Source organism: Ischnura elegans, chromosome 12 (assembly GCF_921293095.1).
Source record: "Ischnura elegans chromosome 12, ioIscEleg1.1, whole genome shotgun sequence".
Taxonomy (NCBI): domain Eukaryota; kingdom Metazoa; phylum Arthropoda; class Insecta; order Odonata; family Coenagrionidae; genus Ischnura; species Ischnura elegans.
Genome location: NC_060257.1, coordinates 89673887 through 89701400, shown reverse-complemented (window position 1 = coordinate 89701400; position 27514 = coordinate 89673887). Strand labels below are relative to the sequence as shown.

Genomic DNA, 27514 nt, shown 5'->3' with positions numbered 1-27514 from the left:
GCTTGGAGGGTGGTGAAATCCTTCGCCAAAATGAAATGGCCTCCGGTCAGTAGGGGCCTAACATTGGTGGTGGAAAATGGGCCCAAACCTATATAAAGGAATGCTTGTCCGCGAGCGGTGGGCATTGTCGCTTGTCGAGTGTTTGGACGTGAGGAGAGCTGCACGCGGGAGGCGACCAAAGGCACATTTTTTTTCTTGACCACCGCTACCTCTTACAGCCAAGGTAACGATCTTCCATCCCTGTTTCCTACCTCGCCTTTTTCCCCGAGTCATTTGTTGGCATCGTCACCACCACAGTTCAGTAAGGTGATTCTTTTTTGTTATTCGACCGCTTTTTTTTTGTTATTCGACCGCTTTTTTTTGTTATTCGACCGCTTTTTTTGTTATTAAATTTTTGATACTCTGTCCAACCGTACCTTTCACTTTTTTGAGCTTTACAATCCCCCCTCCCCTCCCCCCCCCCCCCCGGACCTCTAAGTACGTTTCATCTTGTTGCTGGGATTGTTCGTCGCTGATAGCCCGTGAATTAATTCAATATTATTTCAATTTTGCATTGAAGATACCTACTGATAATATTTACAAGTTGAGGCTACCTTTGAAGTTAATGCCACCGTAAAAGAAATACATTTTATATTTTTGCTTCTCTGAGGGATGAATGGGCATCTAACTTTTTTTTAAGTCGGCAGGAGCATTTAAACTTTTTTGTAGGCACTTGCAATCACACTATTTAGTTAATATTTTTAGCTTTATTATATTATATATTTTACGCATTATATTTCACTTTAGAGAAAGTTTTGGCCTTTTAAGCTGCAACATCTCGCAGGATTTATCCCTTTGAGATAACTCGTGGTAGTTTCTTTGAATATATCCTTGTAAATATCTGGTATATTGTATTTTTATTTTGCTTTCATCGGGTATTTAACAGCAGAAGACGTGGGTATTAAGTTTTACTCAATTGGTTGCTTTATGAATTTTATTTAAAACTATATAGACCGGAAATAAAAATGAAAACTATTGTATTTTTCCATTTCACAATATGCTGTCTACTCCAGCTATTAGCGACAGGAAATCGACGGCCTTATCCCTTTCGCAGATGACGTCAGGCTCTCATTTCAAGAGGTTAACCACTTCTCGTCGACTCTGAGGAATTTTTAATCCATTTCGCGTAGCTCTGTGTTGTTTATCTCTTGTGATAGATTCATCTCCTTCGTGAAAGTTCTACCTGGACTTTTAAATTAACCTTTCCATGACGTATCTTTATTTTGAACGAATGAGAGAGTGGCTGAGTGCAGAAGATTTTTATTTCGCCGTAACTTACCCTTCCCTTCCATAACTACCGAATTGACACAGTAAGCGATTTCGGCTTAGAGCAAAAACCACCCCTTTCTTTACGTCTCTAGAAAGTTACTCCAGCATCCTAGCATGTACAATGTACAGTTAAAATTTTTCGCTGTAGGAAAGCCTCGGTGACAATTTTTTAAAATTTAATTTGACTGAAATCTATCTTAGCTAACAATGGTTGCTTTCAAGTTAATTAAATGATAAATTTGTCTATCCCGCACACTTTATTTGGTACACTTTGACTGGCCTCAACACTCCTGTGTCATTGTCAAGAAGACATAGACGGGAAAAAGTGACAAGGAAGTGTCGTAACCGGGAGAATTTCACAAAATAAATTGTACGGAATATACAAAGGTTATTCATCACTAATAAAAGACAAAGGTTACTCATTTAATTGACCAGGAGAAAATTCCAACTGCCGCCTCGCATACAATTAAAGATATAATTTTCAAGTTTTCTCAAGACAATTATTACGACTGTATCATGGTCCGGTTAACGATAACCAGGCATTATAAAACCGGCTGAAAGTGTCTAATAAATGTTTCACTACTACTTGGTGTGTCTTCGGAGGGAGGAGTATAGGTGAAGCGAGATAAAGCAAGGAATCAAAGGAAAGAAGGAATAGGCGCTGAATGGAATGGAGCCCACTTCCCTCTGCTCTCTTGTGCTGATGAATGGCGATGCTTCCAGAAGAGAAACGCCCCATTCAGACCGAGAACGAGCACTTCAACAGAAGAAACACGCCGTCCTCCTCTTGCCAGCCTCCTCTCTTAAATCTGAACTTCTATTCCTTGTGTTTATGTAGCGCAGTGGGGGTGTTGCTGCTAGGTCCACGGATATGTTATATATATTTAATTTAACAACGATATTATCTTCAAAAACGCGAAAACGGCGCGTTTAAGGCCTTTACAACGATGGAATCTAACGAATATCAATATTGGACAATCAAAAATATCCATGCCCTTGATAAGGACAACCTGCCCAGGAAGGAATCGAAACCTTGTGTTTGGGAGGCGAAGACCCCATCACCACGGAGATCGGCGTATTACAATAGCGTATTCTCTTTCAGTCGACCAATAACTGTTTCGCCACTCGCGGAGCATTTAAATAGGTTTGCAAAAGTCGCCACTCGCGTCGCTGAAGGACAGGGTCTTTAAATTGCGTCATAATAACCACGAAGTTGAGTCGTCTCTGTCCAAAATTGTTTCGTACATTCATATTAAAAATTAAATGATGTTAAAATATCCTTCTGCCAAGCATCGCTTACCAGTGGCATCTGCTTAAATTGAGCTTCACAGAAGAAGCAGAAAAAGAATAGAACTATTTTGTATTTGATTAAAATACCTCGAAATTCCAACCTTCATATGGTAGCGATCCATCGATGAGCCTTTGCTTCTCTTTGCGAAAGGAGACCACAAGATATGGACACATGTGACGACCATTTTCGGGATGTGCCTGACAAAATGGCTTTTGTTAAACCGCAAAATACAAACGTTCATTCGACAACTCGGTACAAGAATATATTTACATGATTCTATTTCTTAAATTACTACTCATGAAGGCTCAATAGAAAGCTGAAACTAAATGAACTTTCGTTTTAAGAAGAGAGATGAAATATTCCCTTTTAAGGCTCCTGCCGTTATTTCTTTTGGTGTTTTTTTCTACTTCTGCGATCGCGAAGTGCGTTGGCACTCCCGGGATACTTCTTTATTGACTGCAGTAAAATGTCCATACAGGTCAGGGAATTTTCAGGGAAATGAAAATCAGGACTGGAAGTCAGGGAAACGTCAGAGAAGAACGTAAGAGAACAGGCGCAGGAAAAAGATGAAGGTCGTGGTTGATCTGGCGTGGGGTTGCTGCTGCGTTGCTGAGCGTCTGACCGACCCTGGATGCGCGAAAAGGACTCCATCTTCAACTACATCTTCAACTACATAATACCTTGCGAGCCACCTCTAGGGTGTTTGGCAGGGGGTGATCAATCACCAGCATGCAGCATGCAATTGGACTCCCACATGCACACCACACGGTCCAAAAAACGTCACGTATGCTAACAAATTATACTACCATATGCTGTTATAAATAATAATAAAATTAAGAAACATGCATTAATTTTTACATAGGTTAGTAGGCTACAATGCAAGTCATGCAATCTATTTATGAGTTCTATCGCTGCCGTTATAATCTCTTATTGATCGTGGAAAAAACGACATTCTGAATCTGTCCGTTATACAATTTATCTATTTTATTTTATTTATATGATCTGATCTTCCGCAGTATATTGGCGTCCGTAATATATGGTTAACTTCGTTAGAAAAGACACTGCTCTCGAATTTATCAAAATGTTCAGTCTACTTTTCAATCTACGGTCCGTCTAAGATTCCCATCCGAGTTTATCTAAGAGGTCAGTTACACTAACAAGACTATTGTAACGACCTTTCACATACCCTCGTCTTTGCACGCGTTCTAATTTTGTTATTAAGCCTCTTTCATGAGGGTCCCAAACACTGGCAGCGTATTCTAAATGTGGTCTAACGAGGGAAACGTAGCTAATCTTGGTGCTGTCCGACTTCATTTTGCTGTTAATACTGCCAGTACTCAAATCAATTACCCTATAAATATACCTTGGTGCATTTCCCTACAAAATCCCTCAATGCGACTGCTTTTCCATTGACAATGAGGCAGAGGAGATCTGTTTGGTGTGGTGGGTGGTTATAGTGACGGCTCCCGACCCCGGGTGCCGTCACTATTTCCATGCCGCAAAGTACCCAAACGCTCACAGTTCTGAGGTGGGAGAGTTTACAAGAGGGGAGGAAAAGAAGCTATGTGGCATGTTTAGAATAATGAGTGGGGAAAAAGGCATGGGAAGAATTTGGGAAGGACGTATCAAAACCCAGCTTTGTTGGAAAAAATGATCACCAGTTCAAGATAAAGTGCCGATCACAAAGGACAAATACATAGCAGTTCTCCTACTTGAATAGGATGATAAGGGACTGGAACGACCTACCAGCAAAAACTCTTTGAGCCCTTCCCGAAATATTTACATAGTTTTAAAAAGCGGTTGAACAAGTGTGGACCGAAGGTTTCTTATGATGTTTTCTATTGTTTTTGCATCATATGTATGTATGTTACCACCTGGTCAATGGCCTACTTATACCATTTAATAATAATAATAATACCCGTCGCCTCCTCCAAATGCATTTATTCCATACACTGATAATGAATCGGGGAAATTTTAAGCATCCAAACTAAAATAATAAAATAATGAGGGAAGAGTCAGGGAAATGGAAAATTGACAGTTGTTTGTGGACCGTGCAGTGGGGAGACAACGTTTTTGAGCTGCTGCCTTTGCATTCTCCTCGGCCCTGTAACGTAGGCGAGAGAAATTTTTTTTGTCTTGGTGATTTTCGTTTCGACTCGAGTTGAAGCGCCGCTTTCGGGCGTTGAAGGGAACTAAGTGGTCAGCGGGCTCTCAACTCACGCACTCTCAATGCATAAGGAGATGGAAAAGGGGAGGAAAGGTTGAATAAGTGAGAGAGAGAGAGAGTGGAGGTCTTTTGTTGAAGTGGAAGCGTGAGGAAGGGGGAAATGTATTTTGGAATGGAGAATGGAGGCGGAATTCATGGCGTCGTCTCGAGGAGTAGGCGAGAGGCGCTCGAAAGCAGAACAGCTGAAGGGCGAAGAGCGCATTGTCCGAATATTTGAATCGGCAATCTTCCTCCAAGGGACGTCTAGATCCTCGCTTTGAGAGCAATGTAGGCGCCTCTGAAGTGTGCTAACCGAATGCGAAGTGGTACTTCGTCAACTGGCTCGAAAGAATATAGTATAAATAATAGCTTGCGAATAATCTTTTAAATTGTTGGGTAAAGTTTGAAAACGTATCAGGCGAGAGATAGTGACTATAAATTTACGAATTATGAGTAAAGATTCACTCTTACATGCCATTGAATATATATTATATGAGGAAAACATGTATTTTTATCAAATTCTTCAATTTTTTATGGAACATATCATCATAAAGAGCCATCTATTTTAAGATTGGTTCGATGCAACCCCACACTCAATTCTCCTGTTGACTAACATTTTCTTATCTACATACTTATTCTGCTTTACGTTATTTATCGTCTGATCCATGCATCTCTTCGGTAGTCGACCTCTATCCCTCTTCCCTTCAACCTGACCTTCCATCATAATTACCATCAGATCATCTAGTCTCATTATTCGCCCGACTAGTTACTCCCCTCTTATGCCCGAGATCCAACAGACGGCGCATGAATTGCGAGAGCCTAACTACTATCCGGTGTTACTGAGTGGAAACAATATTGTTTGCGTCACTTTCAACTTCCTGCGTGGTTTTACTGTTAAGTGTAAATCCCTTTATTCACGCCTCAAGTGAGCTGGATCCGGGTTCAAATGCGATGTCTCATTTCTCGAGTGAGAGAATGAATTCATCATGTTTATACCTCGAGTCGTTTCTGCAAAAACAAAGAGAAAATATCGAATATATGCAATGGACGCAATTTTTGCGCAGAAGTTTGAGAATTTGATTTTCAGTCGATAGTTGCGAAAGGCGTTCCCTCACACCCTCACAGCCTCCTTCCTCCACCACCGCCACCCTCTTTCCAACCCTTCTTTTCCCAATTAGTTATTACACCAATTACTGCAGCAGTTGCCGCAATATGTAACGTCAAAATTTGGTCGATTCTACGTGCTTCCATTTCCCTGAAAGAAAGTGGTGAAATTCGCGACGCTAGAAAACAAAACACTAGCTTAATTTGATGAAATTCCACCGCTAAAACAAGCACAAATTATACGTTTGCACTCGTCGTTTTAATCACTATTCAGTCGTTCACGCAAGACTGTCTTCCACGTTTGGACGTTCAATCTCTTGTAAGTACGCTCGTTTGTACAAAATCTTTCACCGTTAAAACGAGCTTAATGAATATTGTAGCGTGTGCATAGGGGAAAACGGCCACATGAGTGAATGTGTTGTATGAATCGAAGGATGTCTGTGGATGAGTGGGTGATTGAGGCGTGTCGGGGGTTCCTTAGAGTGATTGTGGGTATTATCCTTTCTTTTTGCCAATCTGTGACTTAGTACTCAAATGAATTATTTGCCTAATGCTGCAATACCATAGACTATATCAGTCACGTGTAATCCATAGCATGTAACGTTGTATTCAAGCCTTCGCCACCCTTTGCCACCAACTGATATTTTCCAATCGAATGCATTTCTACGAATTTGCTTCCCATGTTTTTCAACTTAAGACTTTTTCCGCACTGAAACACATGAAATACACTATATATACGATGCGAGAATATTTATTAGTATGAATTTATTCTTTATGTTGCGATCAGTAAATAAAGATATAAATAATTCAGAAACGAATGTGATTCCGAATCTCTTTGCATTATCAATCCCAGCTCTTGATAATGATATATGCTGAGAGTTTCTGGAAGACCGTATAAGTAAATGGTTTTAATATCATATTGCCCAAACAATCGCTTCTGATAAAAGTTTTTCTTTATTTATAGTTTTCACCAGCTTTTTGAGTTTCTACTGATTTTTGTAGCCAGAATCCATTAAAGTAAAGGATACACGTAAGGCGATATTATCCATCAATACGATTATACCTGGAGAAAACATTCACGAACCGCATGAGTCAATATAAATTCGCGTGACCTGTATTTCACTGCGTTAACATTAACTTCAAAAATCAATTGTAAAAATCTAAAAAAAAATTCCTTTCCCTTCCTTTTCAGAAATAAATATCAAGGAACCATTTGCGTGTTGTTGTTATCCCATAGAAAAAAATAACTTTTGATAACATTTATTTTCTTTAATACCAAAACCATGGGAGCAAATTTTTATTTCGTATTCAGTGGGGAATCAAATGTCCAAAAGATTTTCATGGAACGTTCAGTGAGTACTGTTTACAAAGACAAATTGAAAAAAGAAATCTCAGATTACTCGAGTACTCCAGATAGCAATAGATATTTTTCAGAAAGTCAAGGGGAACATCATCATCATCCTCACTGTAAGTATATCTAGGCCCGACAAAAACGGTAAAACACACAGCCCTCCGAGTCGCAAGCGGATATCTACACCATTCCTGTGACATTCATGTATGTAGTGAAACCGGATCAATCTCCTGAGACTGCACCAATATGTTGCTTTCCCATCTGCTCTGTGAGCACGTTTTTCCTCGCGCCTTACTCGTTTATTTTCTTTTAGATCCTGAGTAGTGCCCTGCAAGCCGCTAGTGGCGGCGTTGTTAGGACAACGGCCCTTTTCAAAGAAAACAGAAGAAAAGGAAGTGTGTGTTGTAGAATTTTTACAAGTGAGTCCCACCTCTAGCACTTTTTAAAATCCTTCGTTATTTAAGGGAGAAACTAATTCCTATACCTATCGTTTAGGCAAAATATCTCTCTTATTTCATTATCCCTATCATAATGATATGTTTAGATGATGTTCTCTGTGAAGCTCCGAAAGATATCTGTTCTGAATGGCTCAAAATATCCAAGCCTAGCACTTAACCGCCCAGTCTCTCAAGACTTCCTACCTGATCACTTACAAACGTCAATTATATGCTTATGATTGACTGAAGTAAAATAGGAAAATAATTATTACCAAAAGTTGATGGAGCCACCACGAAAAGTTGCCACTCACCGAATGTGGGACCATGCCGCAGTCATACTCAATTGACTCCGCTTTTGCACTGGCGTTTCCGGGTGCCCTGCACTGCGTGCGAAGGAAGACTGAAACATTCGTACAAATGGAAGAGCAAACGGAAGACGAAAGTTCAGGGGCTCCGCCAAGAGGCAGCCGGCTCCACCTCGACAATTAAAGAACACGGTCTAACGTACTTCACTCGGGCAATCGGTCCGGTGCAATATTCTGGAATGGTTGAGATTTTTTTATAAAAATATAGGGTGTGTATTTTAAGTAAAGAGGTTCAATTAATTGAAAATTATTGAAGGTGAATATCGCAACAACACTCATTAAGTCTTCAAAGCATGCTCCTTAAGCATCGACAAAATTCTGCTGACGATTATTTCAAGCTTCGCACGATAGTGAACAACCGAAGCATCCTTAAGAGAGTGCGTGAGAGCCATCTTGAACGCATCCAGGGTGCCGCTTTCGGGTCCTGTGGGGGCAATTTCCATTTCGGGTGTGAGGAAAAAGTCTGCTCTGTGAATGGGTGCTGAGGAATAGTTTAGATGCCATCTCTTTGGAGACCATCACACTTTTGTTGCGACATCTTTAATTAATTTCTTTGAATAGTTCATTGTCGCCTGACACTCGTCGCGGCTCTTATTCAGTCGATTTCCCTCCCTTCATCATGCTTGAGACCCCTTCGCACGCTTTTGTTTCAGCAGCAAACACAAACAGAGTACAGAGTGATGAAAGTGATTTCCAAGGGTCTTGCGCGTTCGTGTGTATACGCAACGAGGGCAAGTGCTTCTCACGATTCCGTGACAGTCAGTTGGTGGCTCCATTCATCTGAGATTCCGACAGCTTCCCCTTACTTACATCTACATCTACATAATACCCTGCGAGCCACCTCTGAGGTGTTTGGCAGGGGGTGATCAATCACCAGCATGCAGCATGCAATTGGACTCCCACATGCACACCACACTGTCCAAAAAACGTCACGTATACTAACAAATTATACTACCATATTCTGTTGGAAATAATAATAAAATTAAGTGACATGCATTAATTTTTACATAGGTTAGTAGGCTACACTACAAGTCATGCAATCTATTTATGAGTTCTATCGCTGCCGTTATAATCTCTTATTGATCGTGGAAAAAATGACATTCTGAATCTGTCTGTTCTACAATCTATCTCTCTTATTTTATTAATATGATCTGATCTTCCGTAGTATGTTGGCGTCCGTAAGATATGGTTAACTACGTTAGAAAAGACACTGCTCTTGAGTTTATCTAAAATATTTAGTCAACTTTTCAATCTACTTACTTACTAATGCTATCATAGGGATAAGTACGTATGTAGGATTTAGGTCAGGTTAGGACAGTGGTGGAAAGGGTGGGTGGGGTGAATGAATGGGCAGAAAAAGGAGAAGAGTCTGGGTTTTATTTTAAAGGAACTTGTCATTGATTAAAGTGCTCATCTTCCGATCCATTGTGCGCGTGTTGATGTTCGCTCGTTTGGTGCAAAATGGCTCATGTTCTCTCTCCCTTGCTCCCTTGCGGTCGCAGATGCTCAAGTCTTGTCGCACGCTGAGCATGACGGTCGAGAGCAACCCCCAGGCCTCCGCGGAGGCGACGGCGTCCCTCCTGCAGGCGTCCCACGCCATCCCGCGGATCCCGCCCCCCGGGGGCAGCAGCGTCGGGGGCGGCTGCCGCTACTCTTGGGTGGACCGAGTGGGGCGGCCCGTGTCTCCGCCCCCGCCCGTTGGTGTGCCCCAGCCACAGGGGGCGCCTCGGTCGCCCCCCAACAGAGACGGAACCATCCGAAAGGTAAACCAATCCACTCATTCATTTTTAAACTATCTCTGTCTGTCTGCGCTTGCCAACTCCATTCCACCATCATACCCATGCCTGAAAAAATGAAAGTGATTCTACTCTTAGGACTTGACTTTGCAGTTTATTTTACCAGGCCCAGGTGAGGCCACAATCCGGCCCCCTCCTCCCCAGGGCCTGGACTCTTTTACATGGTATTTGTTTTGGTACTTAAATACAGAAATTGGTACTAATACATTCTTCCGTCTTGTTGTTCATCGAGATTTTTTAGAATTTCTCCTTCCTGGCATCTTGTTGAGCCGGCCAGAATCATATGGCAAGGAGGCCGAATAATTCTAATTCTAATGATACCATAACAGTAAAGTCTAAATCACACGAGCCATATTGAGTTATTGCTCCAACGATAGCTTTTCATGGACCGAAAAAAGTGATCGCTCGATCCATCATTTGATTAGCAGAAAGACGGCGCCAGCGATGGCTTCAGCCATGCTGAAAGGGACGTGTCGAGTGATGAATAAAAAAGGGGTGGGATTCCCATCCCTGGGGCCGTCGTTGGAGCGATCACTAGAGTTGCCGCTCGAAAGAGATAAAAAGTTCGTGTGATACAGGCTTTATCTCTAAGGTTTCCGCGGAGCTTTTCGGCCAACACTAATTACTCAATACATTCATGGTGTGTATTTTAAATAATGAGAATAAATTCATGTTGATAAACTTATTATAGATATCGATTCAAATCTATAGCAGTCTCCAAAGTATGCTCCTTTATCATAAGCGCACTTCTGCAGGTGAGTTTAACAACACTTTATCCAATCCCTGCAAGTGAACACCGATTCATTCTTTGAGAGCATCCAGGGTCTGATGTTGGAGTCCTTTGAGGACGGTTTTCGGTTTGGAGAAAAGGACAAGAGTCTACTGAGGCAGATCGGGTTTTTAAGGTGCTGATAAACTGGAAAAGAGTGAAAATGTCAACTCTTCGTGGTGCTCGGTAACCATGAACGCCGGACGTTGTCAAAGCGCCTTGCAAGCACACATGCTCTGAAGGATGTTTCGCGTTTTCGCCTCCAGGGGGCGTATAAAGCGTGGTTAAATCGCCAACAGTTAATGCTGAAGGAGCATACTTTATCAACTACCAGATATTACAGTGATATTTCCAATAATTCTCATTACTGGAAATACACACTCTGTGCATAAGCATTTTTTTCATTTCTCTGATACTTTAGCTTTTTCGGATTATGCCCATACGGTGAAAATTGAAATGGATTAATTCAAGTGATCCTTCAGCCTCATCTTTTGTGCCTGGGAGTATCATTGATTGGTTGATTTCGTTTAGTTTTTTTTAAGCGTCATGTTGTCGATTGAAAGTTTTTTTCGACGGCTTGTAAAACTGTAGAAAAAGGAAATGTGTTAGAAATTTCATGAAATGGATTAAAAGCAATTAGATGTTAATATCTTTTTTCAATATTCACGTTGGTTTTTTTCGTCAATTTTTGGCACTGTTTACTTCAAACTACGGAGGGGATTTAGGATTTTCGTGATTGGCTGGTTCAAGAGTAAATTTCCCACGTATATAATGTTTCCATGCGTTTTCTCGATGTAGTATCAGCTGTTCATCCTGTGAAAAATATTTCAATCTTTGCTTCGGTACCTACTTGACGAGGACAATTTCGGTGAAAACTTCAGTCTGAGAAAACGCATGCACCCGGAGTGAAACCCGACAGATGCAGTACTTCAATTAGGCAATTCCGCAGATTTATGTTAAAAATTACAATATATTGTTATGTGTGCAACTTAAAGCAAAGGAGGGGAATCGCTCAAATTAGCAACTCTTTGCTAAACATATCTTGAGGATAATCGACAGTCAATAAATGAATACCATTTTTCTAAGTCTTCATCTGATAATTCGAATTGTGGATTACGACCACTACACCAATGATACTATGTTAAACGCGAATCTGTGAAACCTAGGAAAACCTAAAACTATGTTGGGATAAATTTATTCCAAGTTGCTCATTTTATTTTTTATACGAACCGCGATTGTGATGGCACAGTCTCATCATCAGATAGAAGGGAAACGGTTTTACTCGAAGAAATTTATTTGTCTCGAAAGATAATGTTTAAATCAGTCAAATGCGCATAAAAACGCATTTGTTGAAATTCTCTTGAAATATTCATGATTAATGAAGAGAAAAAACATAACTTGATTGGGCTTCGGCCACCGAATATTTTGAGTTCAGTGCGCAATACGCTAACCCCATAGGGCTGATCTTTTATAAATGGCTGCAGGTAATGACAATTAGAGCGGTTACTTTAAGATTTTAAATAATATGCTGAAATGAAACTTGGAGGACTGAAAAACAACTTACTAGCCTTCTATTTCTATTTGGCTTCTGCTAAAATCAAATTACACAGCATTCAAATCGAGGAGTCATCGCCTCCTCATGAAAGGCAGAAATAATTTTGGCAGGTTATGGAATGTTTTAAGCCTAAACGTTTTCAAAATTTCCTTTATTTTTTCGTCTGCTGAGTGCAAACGCATAGTAGGACTCATTAAGTTAAATGCCGACGTCGCATATCTATGGTCCTTTTCAACTTGCTGGCGATTTTTTTCTCTCGTATTTGAAGTATTTGTTGAAAGTATTGAAAATTAATTATTTATGAAGCTTCAATACCTATTACTCTACGTTGTTCAATGTCGAATCTCCTTATCTTCAAACTTTTTAACCTCGTTGACAGTATTAGTTTTCTTTGATTATCCACGTCTTCTAGTCAAAAATGTATTCAGCCAAAAGGCGTTCGTATGAACGCCAGGGTATAATGAATAGTATTTTTCTTTCAAGCAATAATCCCTTAAGGTATGTCAGCCTTTATTTCATATTTGTGCTGTCGTGTGGAAATGAATGACTTCAGTGGCGAACTTATTAACGCGCAGTAAGATGCTCGGAAGAATTCATGTGAGTTAAGGTAACAAAAATTATAGTTATTTTTAGACATATAACTATGATTTTAACGCGTAGCTTCATACTAAGACGACGCTGTGCTGGCGTTTATCTAGCCAGAAACTTTGTAATCTATCTGCATGGTGACGCTGCGAGGAGAATCCTAGACCGAGGCAGTCCACATGTTCTATGAATAAAAACCAAGTGAAATATTTTCGTTTCTAATGAATGGCTTTCAATCGGCTGCGGCGGAAACAATATCATTATCAATTAAACATTTATCTGTTTTAGGGCAGTGTCTACCGACTTATAGACCCGGTATGTAATGGTTAATGTAGTGTCGTGGAGTATATAAATTGAAATGGGTTATCAAAAGAAAAGTTATAAATATTAGAAATCTGTAGTTCTTATCATGGAGAGAAACTTATTTATGATACCATTCAATACTTAGAATACCTCGTATTATATGGATAAGTTCTTTCTTTCCATCAAGCGGTCAAGTGTCATCCTAAGGGATCTTGATTACAGAGGCATCGGGGTGGTGTCAACATCTTCGCATCTGCGTGTTGAATTGGAAAAGATGATGATTGCCTGGCTTTTTTCTTATGGAGCTAAAAACAACATGGCGGTCAAAATGGCGGCCAAAACATCAACTCCTCATATTTGCACAATAATAGTGAGGCTAATAACCAATCATTGGGATTTCTGTTCAAAAAATGGAATATAAAAATTGAGAAATCTTAATCACTGATCGGAGTTTGAAGTATTCAAAATGGTAGCCTCGTCTGATAAGGTCATTGTGAATTCCTTGTTCCAGTATCTTATGATACATATCAAACTATATGTACTTCGAGGTTTTTGATTTTAAAAAATGACATAAATTACCGAAGAGCCGAAAATTCATAATTTTATATGACAACCGGAGATTTGGATGATTCATCATTCAAAAAGAAAATTAATTAAAAAAAAAAACTAGTTCTCTAAGCATTTTAAGATTCAAAAATTATATTCCCCTAACAAAAATTAAGCGGCCATCTTGAAAATAAAGCTGAATAAATCAGTATTACTCGCTTTCTGCATTCTGCTTTCTCTTATTATTTGATTTCATTCTTTGAAATGAAATAACAATGAATGACATTAACTTTGATATTTTTGTGGAGAAATGTGGAATTTTAATATTTTTGCAGCTATATTGGCCGACATCTTGTTTTTACCACCTCAATAAAAAATTCTGCTTATCGCCATTTATTGTTGACATTTTTCACGTTATAACGAGGAGAATGACAGCTCCTGAATGCTTCTAACGTGAAGAGTGCCAAGGTACCATTCTAGTGACACTTGTTCCGACTTAAAACTGAAATGCAAAAAGTATTCCATATATTGTACATGTCAAATGAAAGGCATGGTTCTGTATATAGAAAGTTTGCTATATTCCTGCTCTCCTAGGCTACAAGAGAGTGTATATTTATAGCAATACTTATAGTTAACCAATTAGATTCTTATATCCTTGTGTAATGAAGAGAAGACGTGAGTACATTTTCTCCATTTTTTCAGCTTATAGCTCCCCTGCCTTGCCTTTTTCTTAATCGAGAACGTTTTCGCTACTTCCGCTTCTATGAAATGCTTCATTATTCATTAAACTTTGATATGTCATAAGTCTCTCATTATTTCGTGTTTCTTCCGTTTGCTTTCAAGCTTAGTCGCGACGCGCGACGGAAGAAAACTTGCACTCTGTCTTAAATAATAATTATAATGTATATAGTGTAGTTGTACTCACCGAGCTTTCAGAACCTATGCAATGCCTCATAGGAAGACCAAGCGAATTTTTGAGGTGAAGCAGTCTTTTTTTCCTTGTGAATGCCGCTTTTTAACGATCCTTCGCTTTCATCTCAAAGGGAACAAAACTCTCTGGTCTCGAGCACTAACGATTTCCATGCATGAACCTCTAATCCCACAATCGAATGGAGCGTAGAGTCGCGATTCGGGCTTTTCCTGAATTGGGAATACGGTAGGTAAGTACTAGGAAGCGAATGGATATTGAGGAGGACTGGGGTTTGAAAATGTAAACTTTCAGTTTGTCAGGGAATATAGATGGAGAAAATATTGTACTTTGGTGTGTGTTTAAGTAATGAGAATAAATTCTTTTATATAAATTTATTAGATATCGTTATGTTTGGATAGATATCGCGAAAATGCTCATAGTGGTCTCCTCCAGTTGTCTTCAAATACATGTTCCTTCATTTATGCTCCTTCCGTATCTTCGCACTTCTGAAGGCGAGCTGTCCACGCTTCGTGTGCCCTCTGGACGTGAACGACCGAAATACCGTTGAGAGCACGCCAGCCAGCCGTGAAGGAGGCACCCTTTGAGAGGGTGGTTTTCACTTTGGAGTAGGGGTGTGGCAAGATCGGAGGTGCAGGGAGGCTGGATAATCGTTGCGACGGTCGGTAGGACTAGAAGTTATTGGGACCGCGTAACTAAAGAAGGCGAACAGAAGTTTTTCCTGGATATCAGACAATTACTTACACCACTTATTTTTTATCAGAGCACGAACCGGGTTTCAATGAATTATCATCATCTTCAGGCGCTAATTATGATTGGTTATCTTATTATTGTTACCTAGTTACTTGATGAATCACCAATTACCCAAGGACAAATTCCGCATGGCTTTTAAACCTTATTCCACTCTAAGGAGACTGATCGTTAAATATAAGGCTCAGATAGACCAATTGGATAGATGTGGAGTATATTCATTGAAATGCAACGATTGCAATGGTGTGTACGTGGGACACACAGGAAGAAGTTTTGAAATCAGGAAGAAAGAACATTTAAGTGCTTACAAAAATAAAAAAGATGAAAAAAGTCATTTTGCTGGACACTTAATATGTAACTGCCATAGAAGCGATTTTAAAATGAATATTTTAAATTTTCGCAATGTCCGCCGTGAACTGGACTCTAGGAAGCAGTTGGAAATTTTAAAAATTATTGAAAGTGAAAACAGTAGGTACTCTTATAAATGAACATCTCTACCCATCCTTTTCCCCTATTCTGGCGTCCGTGTTAAAATAAAAAAACTAGGTAACAATAAGATAAACTAATCATAATTAGCACCTGAAGATGATGATAATTCATTGAAACCCGGGTTGCACTCTAATAAAAAATAAGTGGTATATCCAGGAATAACTTATAATGGAGTACCACAAAGTAAACCAAGAGCTAGTGAATTTTGAAGGCGAACAGAACCGTCTTCACCCAAATAACATCAACAGACTGCGATTAAGCAACGCTTGCATCCCGGCGATAAATAGGATGAGAAAGGAGGAATAATCCCGAGCCAATCAGACGCCACCTAGGTGAAGGAGGGGGGTACAAACATCGGCATCATCAGCCCTGAGGATGTTGGGAAAGTCTCCCAACGAAACGTCGGCCTACACAATGCAGACCCTGACCCGGTTGGAAACCCGAGAAGAATTCATCCATACTATGCACCCGGAAAAGCTCAGATTCTTTGTTTACCATGCTCATTTTTGCCAGATGGTTGGTAAAGCCTGAATCACACGATAATTTTTTTTGTCGCGAAAGTGATCATTTTTCTTAATCACACAGTCACTCCCGCCGTCGGCTTTCGCATCATTTCCGATATCACAGGTCGTTGTCTTGGGACCCGCATAACGAAAATATACAGCGTGTTTGTTTATCTATGTCGTTCCCACAGTTGTCAAACGTTGCGCTGCAATCGCTCCATATGAGCATGCGTTCCAATTGGCTGATATGGGGTTTTAGTGACTGTTTTAGCGATGGAAAAAGCGACCGGACGAGTGATGAAAAATAGCGATGGGAATCCTCATCGAGATCGCGAAAAACAATTGCCGGCGATGATCTTTTTTGCGAGTGATCGCTCTAGTGATCGCGATAGTGATCACTTTTCGCGACGAAAAAAATGATCGTGTGATTCAGGCTTAACCACAAACCCCAAATGCTGTCAAAGCAGCTTGCACAAATGTTCTGACGGCTGTTTCCATTGCTTCGGTTGTTCGCTTCCAAGGAGCGTACGGAGCGTTGGCAAATCGCCTGCAGAAGTCTGTTGACGCTAAAGAAGAATTACTCTGGTTCATACACCAGGTTACTTTGGGGACTGCTAAAGTTTTTTCGCGATATCTATAAAAAATTTCTTTAAATGAATTGTAATCATCACTTCACACACACTCTCTGTAGTTGGATCCTGATTCCACGCCAACCTAGACTGGAGTTGAGGCTTTACCTCTAAGTCAGATTTTGGTGAATATAGGTACGAATATTTGTCTCCTCCAATGAAAAAATGAAATTTTTTGCTTCTTGTGAAATAAACAGCGGAATGATGATTATTTTTAAAACGGATTTTCTTCACAAACGCTGTATTTTCTTCGCCATACTTTTTCGATAAGAGAAACTTGAGGACTTATTTTTGCGCTACATTCGTGCAAAAGCCTAATAATTTTCATAACAATCACTGCAAATCGGATGACAATGGTTAAATTCTTTAAGCATATTGGTACCGAGTTCCTTCTGGGTTTTACTGAGGATCCAATCTTTGAGATTTGCATGGACATACCTGAGATCCGGTGGCCGATAGCAGAAAGTTATTCTAATAATTTCTATAATATTGCGTCAGATAAATTTCGAGGATTAGATATGAAAATCGCCACTCACTCATTGAGTGACTCAATCAGTGAGTTAGTTTGGGAAGGTGAGGGACGAGCATAGTAGTGACTAGGCCACAGGCGTGTGGTTCCACTTATCTACAAGTGAGGGGGGTTCTTTTCCCGAGACCACCTTTGAGAATTTTTGCTTGAGATGTCCTTAGGTCTCGCCCGGGATTCGATCCGGAGACACATTAGTCAGAAGCCCAACTCCTCAAGAGAAGGGATGAAGAGGTGTGAAGTTGGTGGTGCCCTGATACCGCTGAAAACCCTCTGGACATAATTTGGACGACCGCGCCAATGATTGTTTTCATTTTTGCGCAAATTTCCGGAATCCCGTAGTCCGGAAGAAGTCCCCTGCAAGTGTGAAGAAACGTCGGCCGCATTTCTTTATCATCGAGCCGCGGTTCGCAACAAAAGTATAATGAGTTATCGGGTGTGGTTTAAATATATCTTTTGCTTGGTAGGCATTGCATCATTCCTCTCTCTATCTCTCCTTTTTACTTGGTAGACTTAGCAAGAAATTTTCGAAGCATGTCCTCAGTCTCCTCCAATTTTATTATGATATCGTGCACGGACTGATTTTCTGACTTTTTCAGAGCCTTCAAATGAATCTCATTGACACTCAGTCAGTTCTCCATCCTCTTCCCTTTCTTCCCTTGCTGTGTGTGCGTCAATGACAATGATTCCAATGCAAATACAATCATTAGAGATATCAATGCATACCTCTAGTAGCCTCAGAAGTATGCTCTTTCACCATCAACGCACTTTCGAATGCGATTGTTCCACGCTTCTCACGCTCACTGAGAGTGAACAACCGAAGCATCTTTCAGAGCATGCGTGCGAGACAGCATCCATGGTTGCGTGTTCCAGCATTTTGAGTGCGTTTTGTGGAAGGGAGAAGTGTCTGCTGGGGCAAGATCAAGGTTATGAATGGTCTTGTGAATCGTAATGATGGTAATGAAGAAGCAGGAGCAATTTCCTCAATTTTAAATTTATTGGTACTGCCGGTTTCGCTTACAGCATCATCAGGCACCTGATGATGCTATAAAGCGAAACCGGTAGTACCAATAAATTTAAAACTGTGGAAATTGCTCCTGCTTCTTCATTATGTTCCGTTTCCACTCCTTCTTACCTGATACCTCAGATTATATTCGTAATGATGGTGTTTCTTGTCAGGTGACCGGTAGCTCCGAACCCTGGATGCTGTCAAAGGGGTTTACACTCACTCATTCTCTCAAGGATGTTTCTCTCGCTCACTTCCAGGGAGAGTATGAAGCGTGGATAACCCTCGTGCAGAGTTGAGTTGTTGATGGAAGAGCGTACTTTAGAAACTACATGACTTTTGTTGCTATATCTCTGATAAATTTCATTAAATTAATTTCACTTCATTCCTTAAAAGACACACTCTGTATGCCGAAGAGCTGACGAGAGGTATTCCATCCTCTTGAAGTGAGTTGCTCCCAGGGATATGCCTTCTTAGCCAATCGCCTTGAACTCTTCTGGTGCCGTACTACGACTGCTGATCAATGGACTCTCTTTATGACAAATCTCTTACAACTTTCATCCATAATGTCCTCATGAGAACAAGGTTTCAAATAAACATATACGGAGTCTTTCCAGGCTATATGTGGTGAAACTCTTACATATTACATCGAATAGCTGGCTATTTCCCACAAAAAGGTCTGTCACGAAACCAGTCCCAATATATTTTGTATTCTCATCAGGTTACTTCAGTCAAAATGTCGTGTTTACATACCCCCCATGATGAGTAGGGGGTTGGGAAGAGGCTGAGGGGAAGGGGGTGGGTGGGGAAAGAATTTAAAGGGTAAGGTACGAAATTGGGGGAACTCCTGAAATACAATTTATAAGTCTATCTCCTAAATTCACTTAAAATAGGAATCGATATTTCCAAAACCAGGAGTCTTTTGTTGGGCTAGGCAACTGTCGCTGAGGAGAATGTGTCTCGGGCTGTCGGTCCCAGGATGTGATCCGAGTGTAGTCTCACCACGACAGACAAAGACACATTCTTCTCCGCAATGATGGTTACCTAGTCAGCCGAAAAATCTTTTTCGGAAATATCAATTCCTGTTTTAGGAGATGCACTAATTTATCAGTATAGTTTGCGTGTGAAAAGGGTGTGTGAGGGGAGTGAGATGGATGAATGTGTCGGGAAATAGGTCTGCTCGGAATGCCATCTATGAGAAGGGTTCAGAACTACATCGATGATCGTTATGCCTTTATAATGTCATTGTGCTTGTCTGAAGCTTACTACTCTGCCATACTTATCTTTCCCCTCCCCCTCATATTAGCCGTCCTTCGTTCTCAGCCTCATACCATGCCTTTTCGCAGAGTGTTTAATAGTAATATGCTTCGAGATGTAGTAACCTGATTAGGACACGAAATGTGTTGAAACCGTTTAGATGATAAATATTTTTATGGAAAATTATTGGTCAATTTTTATCGATATTCGAAGCACATTCTCAGATGGTCCGAAAAAAAGTTGTTTATAATTTAATCGACATGGACTTTTTGTATTATTCTAGTATTCTTCCTATTTCTGCTGAGAATATGCGGTAAAATTCATTTCACATCGAAGTCAAATATATTTTAATCGTAATTTTAATTTCATTTTATGGGATTTACTAAGGCAGGAATTTAAATTGTAGAAGAAGAAAACTAAGAAGGAAAATTATGTTTCTCGTGAAAGTGGGTTCTAAGAGAAGTTGGTAAAAAGAAGTCCTTTATATGCGGCTTACGAGAAAATACTTAAATATCGACACAGTGTCCCACTTAGGAAGCAAAGCGATGGCGTCATATGATGACCGTCATAAAGGGCCAATCAGTCACGGACGCCTGGGGGAAAAGAAGGGCGCGCTCAAATTCGGATGATACTCAAGTATTTAGCCGAAAGGGGGCGGGAGTTGGTTGCAAGTTCAAGAAGTGCCACCCTCGCTCGCTTCCATGGGAACGGGTCATTTCCATCGAGTCATCGTTGTCACCTCCACCAACGAATGTTACATCGACTGATTCATTTGAAGATCCAGCGGTTCTCGAAGATGTGGTAATTTTCATTCATAAATGCAGTACAACCCCATTGCGTAATGTTACATAATAGAACGGCATGAGAATGCATCTGGGCAAATCATTCGCCGAATCGTAAGGCAGCCATGGACCGCACGGAAGCTGGAGAATTCTTAATTGCCCTTCGAGGGATCATTAATCTGTGGGGGATAATTCGCCACCGGGCGAAACTTGTCTTCATTGTTTATCTTCTTCAGTAGATTATCACCTTGAGGGCGATGGCGGATCATTATCCTTAAGACCACTGGAAGTTAGTGACTGAAACAGCAACGAAAAGTCTTTACTGCAATTCTGATCACTGGGAACGCTCAGTGCTATAATCCAAGTTCCCGATGAATCAAAATTTGAAGCTATACTTAGGAAATTGAAGGGGCATAAGTTTCTTTTGACCTCATTTTGACCCCTTTTTTTCAATAAAATATTACGAAACCTACATTTCGTCAGATTTTACTGGATAACGAGGCAGCTTAAACCACTCTTTCACGAAAATACCATCGTTTCCGTTGAAACATCAGAGAATAAAACAACAAATCAAAGTAAATTTGCTACAACGGTGTGCTGTGTTGCTTGTTTTTCTGAATATTTCAACGGAACTATTGTTAATTTCGTGAAGGAAAATTTTCAAAGCTCTGAAAATTTCGAGTAAAATTTTTCGGCAAGTGAGTTTAGAGTACCTGTTTTATTGTGACGTTGACCATACCGCTGCGCAACGGGAACAATAGTTCAAGTAAGCCGTCCGGTGCGAGTCTTAGGCAGTGAGACAGTGTTGAATGCTGTGGCAAATACACGAATGCATTACATCCCGTTGTAGCCTTAGCCAATGCTCTCACTTGGCATTGGTTTTCAAAAGTATCCTTTGGCTATGAGTACAGGGCGATCCATTTAATTTCAATGTCTGAATTACAGTTCATTTGATCGTGGAACACGGTATTTAAAAGATGTCAATATTATTGATAAAATCGTCTGGAATGAAAACTTTGGTTATTAATTAGTTAGCCATAATGATATTTCATTTTCCGTTTGCAATCCGGATTGCTAAGCCATCAGCGTCGCCAGTAGCAACTGTTGGCAAACCTCATTTAAGAGCGTGATGGATTACGGCACATTTTGAGGTCGGCTGCTGAAGAATCTTCCAATGTTGTAATAATCGTGCTAGCAGCGCCAAGTTGCCTTGATTTATAGCTTAGCTGGTGTCGGAAGGCAGGGATCTCATACAAATAATTGACGAACTACCCCCAGCGAAGGAGACAACTAGCTGTCATCACCGTGTTTATATCTTTGATACTTTGGGTTATACTGGATTTTCGATTCTCGTTTATTTTAACTCGGCGACGACCGATATATGTATATTTCGCTAGTAGTTCGTGTGTTGAAAAGGAGATCGTTACCCTTCTTCATCAAGTGATCTCAGAATCAAGTTAAGATGATTATTTTCGGCACGAATATTACATTAGAGAATTCTCGAGTCCGATGCTAGACTTGTTGTCGCAATCCAGACATTGAAATCAGGTTTCAAAATCGCCACTCGCGGCGTTACCAGTCACCTGTATCCACTTTTCTCGAGGAAACACACGGCAGTTAACTAAGCCCGTAAATCATATGAAGCACACGTTTACCGCATTAGAGACGATTTTCAACTAAAAGAGACTGCTTCCACTGCGATAAATGGCGTAAGTCACGCTCAACGAGAAACGGCTGCCTGGTGGCGCCGCCGAATAAAATGCGCGCGAAGCAAGAGGCAACAGATGTAACGCCTTATGGCCATGTTCTTGGTCTTCTTAAATGGAAACCCATTGATATAAGCCTTCGAAAACACCCCTAGCTACATTCAATTGCAGTCGTTCTGTAGTCGTTCAAAGCAGTGGCGCAGCGAGGGGGCGGTTTTGGGGGATAAACTCCCCCCCCCCCCCCCCAGAGCTCAGAGAAATTTTTAATTTTAATCCATTTTACTTAATTGGATTAATATTGCTAATATAATAGTGTAAGGATTGAAAAATATCCCTCAGAAAGCCGTAAAACTCACCATTTTGAACTCTTTATCTGAAAAAATTTTTAGGGGATGGCCCCAGCTTACCCTGGTGGTTATTCCACACCCTCCACCCTCAGAACCCCCAGTATTAGTTCCGCCTAAAATCCCCCCTAGCCTTAATTCCTAGCTGCGCCCCTGGTTCAAAGAGATTAGGGCTGCGCATTTATCTTTTGGACTGAGAAGGCATATTCGTGTGTGTGTAGGGCCCTCTATCGGCCAATCCCTTCTTTAACACCTTTCCCACCTCTGATCCAATAGATACATATGGATTACTGACTGAGCAAGGAGTCTGATGTGTGTTGTGTGGCCCGCCATTCTCTGCACACAGGTGGAGCTGAACATAGAGCCCGGGCAGAGCCTTGGTCTGATGATCAGAGGCGGCGCGGAATACGGCCTCGGCGTGTTCGTAACGGGCGTGGACGAGGGATCGGCGGCCGAAAGGTCGGGCCTCAAGGTGAGAGCGATCGCTAGAACACCCACACACGAGTGGTACACTTGACCACCCGAAATAACTATACAATCCATTCAGCAGATGGATGGAAAAGTTATCGTCAAAAAGTAATCATTCCTCATTTTCTCAAAACTTTAACGTGATAAAATGCAAAAAGTTGCCGCCCACCGTCCATGAGCTTGTGACGTCATTGAAGTTCTGGTCCATTTAGGGTGCCTTCAAAGTTCGACGTTGCGTTGACGCCGCGGCTAGCGAGCCAATCAGAGCCCGTCTTTGAGAATCGATGACGTCACGTCTCCAGCTCGCTGCGTCGTCGCAGAAAAACTGAACCTGTCGGATTTTCCCTGCGTAAAGGCGGCAGTACGCCGACGATTTCGAATTGGTGTTTGTTTATGGGAAGCTTAGGAATACAAATATGCAAGATTAGCTCTAATGGGAGTGAAAAATGCTATTTATTTCATTATTTACTATTATTTTAAAGTGTTAATTAAGCATAGATATTTCGTATCTTTCCTAAACATAAGAAAAATGGAAACCCTAAATTAGATAACAATCACTGAGGAGCATTGATTAGCATAACACATACCCGTCAACGGTATCACAATCTAAATACAGCGTGAGAGCTCCTTGTTGGTGACTACGGTCGTTTGAATTCCAATTGATATTTAATAATGGTGCCCTCATGATCTGCTCAGTTGGAACTATTTAGATTACATGACTGGGACAATCTGTTTGAACAACAGTTATCATTAATAAATATTCCTGATAACATTCCACGTTACTCATGCTCACTGAGTGTATGCAATTTTTTATTATTCGAATATTCCGAGTAAGGAAATAAAATTTAAATGCCATAATAATGCATAGGCAAGGGCCATGACTACATGCATGATTATCGACTTTATGGTCGCCATATTAACTTCAAATTATATTTATAGTAAAGAAGAATATTTTAAGAAAAGAAATTGTGTAAAAATACAGAAAATAACATATGAGTTGTGCGTTTGGTTCGAAATCATGAGATGATACGCTCACAGGCAGATTTTTAGGAGCCGACGCTTTTTGACTTTCATTTGTTTTCACAACGCAGAGCTGTGAAGGGCTCCAACTTGCTGCGATGAGTTGGCTATGCCCCCAGGTACGCAACACCGAGCTATGAAGGCACCCTTAGTCGCTCTGAGAAACCCGACCACCCTTGGCGGAAAGAATCCCCTTAATTTGAGTGTTAATGACCAAGAACAACGCGAGTCGGAGGCCGAGAAGCAGCGAAGTGTTGGGCCGCTCGCAAAGAGTCAGTGACGTCATCAACTTACCAGCGAAATGGTTTCATCCGTCGATATTTTTCTACAAGTATCTGGGGAAGTAGGCCAAGGATCGAAAAACGAAACATTTCGAGTAGGTTTCTTAACTTTTTAAACTCTGTAGAAATCGTCAATCTTCTATATTATTTCTACTGTATAGATACCTTTTTCTCAACTTATACGCAACCAAACTCCACTAATGAGGTACCAAAATGCACAGAATTTATCAAAGAACATGCGACGGCATATCTTACTTCCTAAATATTGCTATTGTTTCCTAAAATTGGTTTTTAAATAATTAAAAAAACGGTAAATATTCCTGACGTTAACGGCGCACAAACTGATAAATTTGTTCATTTGCAACAATATCTCGCATTCTTTAAATAACTTTTATCAAAATGCGGCTTATTCCACATTCAAGTCTCCTGTTGTTATGTAAGTATGAGTCATCATGTGCGTTTAACAGAGGATAGTGTAATTACAAGTTGTGTTTAAAGAGGTCTTCTGACCTCAATTAGTACGTGAACATTCCAATTAAATTTTTACATAAGACCCTGCCTTTTTTCTATATTTTAAATTAGAAACGCGCCTATCCCTCTGTGGACCTGCATTGAAAAGAGCGGGGGAAGCCCGCTGGGAGCGGGCGCAGCACGCTCGTCATAGAAAAAATGTTGGACGAGCCCGTTGCAAAATGGAGCGGTGGTCCAGAGACCCCGAAAATAAGGCACACCCAAAAATGAACTTTTTCCGAATAATTGGACTAACTGCTACAAATAACGGTGACAGTAGGTACGATATGTGCGGGAGTGCACGAGATCGCTGGTCAGTCTAAAAGTGGGCGAACTTGAGATACCTGCTGCGAAGCAAAATCAGTCTCCAATGACTAAGCCAATATCATCAGGTCTATTTCAGTTCTGTAAACTGGATACAGTCAAAACAAGGCATTATTTATTTTATTTGATACTAAACAACGCATAATTTTCCTATTTTTATTAAATGTTTAAAATAAAATGAGATCGTATATAACCGAAGTTGAAATTTAATTAGTTGGTAAAGAATGCGGTACAGTTTTACCCACATTTTCTTTGATAAAGCAGCTATTTAGGTTATTTTCCTCAGTTGAGCTTTAAGAGGCATGCTCGATTCCATGAAGAAGTTTGCAAATGCAAAAGTTATGGTTTAAACATAAGGGTAACCTCCAACCCTTCTCCATCTTATTCCGTCGCTTACGTGTAGCCATTAAATGTTACCTGGAACAAGGATTTTAAGAGCATATAGCTAATTTCTCCTTTTCAGAAAACCATATGCATCGTTCTTTATATCTATCAACCTTAATTTGTAGGCATAACAAGAGTTTATTGAACAAATCTTCGTTAGTGGGCAGACTTCTCGAGTGACAAGATTTTGAGAATACTGGAATGTGATTTCAGATTTTTATTGTTAAAAAAATTATTTTTTCTACGTTAAGTTAGTAATCAGTGACCTCAAATACGTGCTTTGGTTTCCATGGGTTATAGTGCAGCACCTTTCAGCATCGTGGAGTTGGACCCCTCCGCGCCCTCTTAAAGTCAGACAGATATATACAAAATTCTTTACTACTAGAGTATGTGGAATAATCATTTGGCCTATCGGGATGCAAACCCGGATATGCCGATGTCTTATGCTACCAGTCCCACGACCAAGAAGTCTTGTGCTAACATTAGGTTGGATTTGGCGAATATAATACGAAACGAAAAAAATGCGAAATAGAAACGTGTTTCACCCTTCCCCATTTCTAGCCAGCTGACCATTTTCAGACTACGTTCTTCAAATCTCTGTTTCTCGAGTCCAAAACAATTAGCTACCTATTAGGTCCAAAAGTGTCTATACACAAGTTTCGGAAAATGATGAGGTATATTATTATTGGATCTTATATTGGATTGAAATATTCGTATTATACACAAAATTCTACAGAAAATGACACCAAACACGGTGTAATTTTGACATTTTTAAACATTTTAAGCATGGAAGAAGTTTCCGCGTAAAAATTTCAAAATGGGAGTGGAATGGTGAGGGGGAATAGATAGAGCCCGGAGTTCTATACTCGGAGAAAATTTCGCAGAAGTGAAGTAAAAGTCTCAAGTTGCCTGAGAACAATGGGAAGTGGTTTCTTTGGAATAGCTTCTCCCCCTCTCCTTCTGTCCACCTCCCATCTTTGCAAGACGCCTGCCTTCTCAAGTTGCCTGGTCCTCAATTCTTGAAACACCCTGATAGCATTAGTCACATATATGTACCGTGCTCTTCTATGACAACCGATAACTTTCCGCAATTAGTGTTTTACCTCCGTATGGTTTCAAGGATAGGAATGCGTACCAAATATAAAAAACTGAGTCAAAATATGACGCATTTCCGACATAATTTAACTATGCTAATTATAGTTCCGTCACTTTTATTTATCGATTTAACAACGAATCACTCGTTCCTACCGCACCCAAAAAGCAATGACACGTTTTTACTACATCAGCATAATTTTGCTTGAATCAGCATAATACTAAAAATATAATTCCCACTGATATATCCAATGATGAAAACAATAAGGATTACATGCAATAATTAGAAAAAGTTCGTATGTGCACATTACATTGTATTCTACACGTTAGCACACATATAACTGTGCGTCTTATATTTTCGTTTTTCTTCCATATATTGCAGATTAGAAATTGACACATGGCGAATTTAAAATAAAGTTCTGACTCAATCTAGTAAAAATAAGACAGTTTTCAGATTCATCGCACAAATATATTTATCTATGATACTCCATCACCAGAACTTGAAAAACATGGTAGTACCGTAAAATTTTAGGACTGTGTTATTAGTATTAGACCCAAACAAGACTAAACAGACTGGAAACTAAAAACTCCGAGAATTACGTAGTTAGCGCGTTTCTACCTAAAAAAAGACCTCACAAAATGGCATTATCTTACACACTCCTCCGTAGCTCCCGTCCGTATTCTCTCCAGTTCCTCGCTGCTAGGAAGGCAGAGTTCCCAAACACCCAGAGAACACTCTCCATCCCCACCACGGCCCCTCGCCCTCCTATGCTTTTTCAGCCACCTCCTTTCTTTTTTTCCGATTTCCTCTCGCTGAGCGGATGAGTCGTTCTAGTTCCCCCAGCTCGCCGCTGGCGATGCCCTCCGACGGGTCGTGTTTCTGTTCATTACTACTATTT

General features: G+C 40.4%; 1 protein-coding gene across 1 annotated transcript in view; it reads left to right on the top strand.

Moving 5' to 3' along the window:
• Window positions 1-27514, top strand: part of LOC124168746 (whirlin) — a 521564-nt gene that overhangs the window by 322251 nt on the left and 171799 nt on the right. The window contains exons 5-6 of the mRNA XM_046547013.1: window positions 9565-9825; window positions 22883-23008. Coding sequence (XP_046402969.1) covers window positions 9565-9825; window positions 22883-23008 — 387 coding nt within the window. The remainder of the gene's footprint in view (window positions 1-9564; window positions 9826-22882; window positions 23009-27514) is intronic.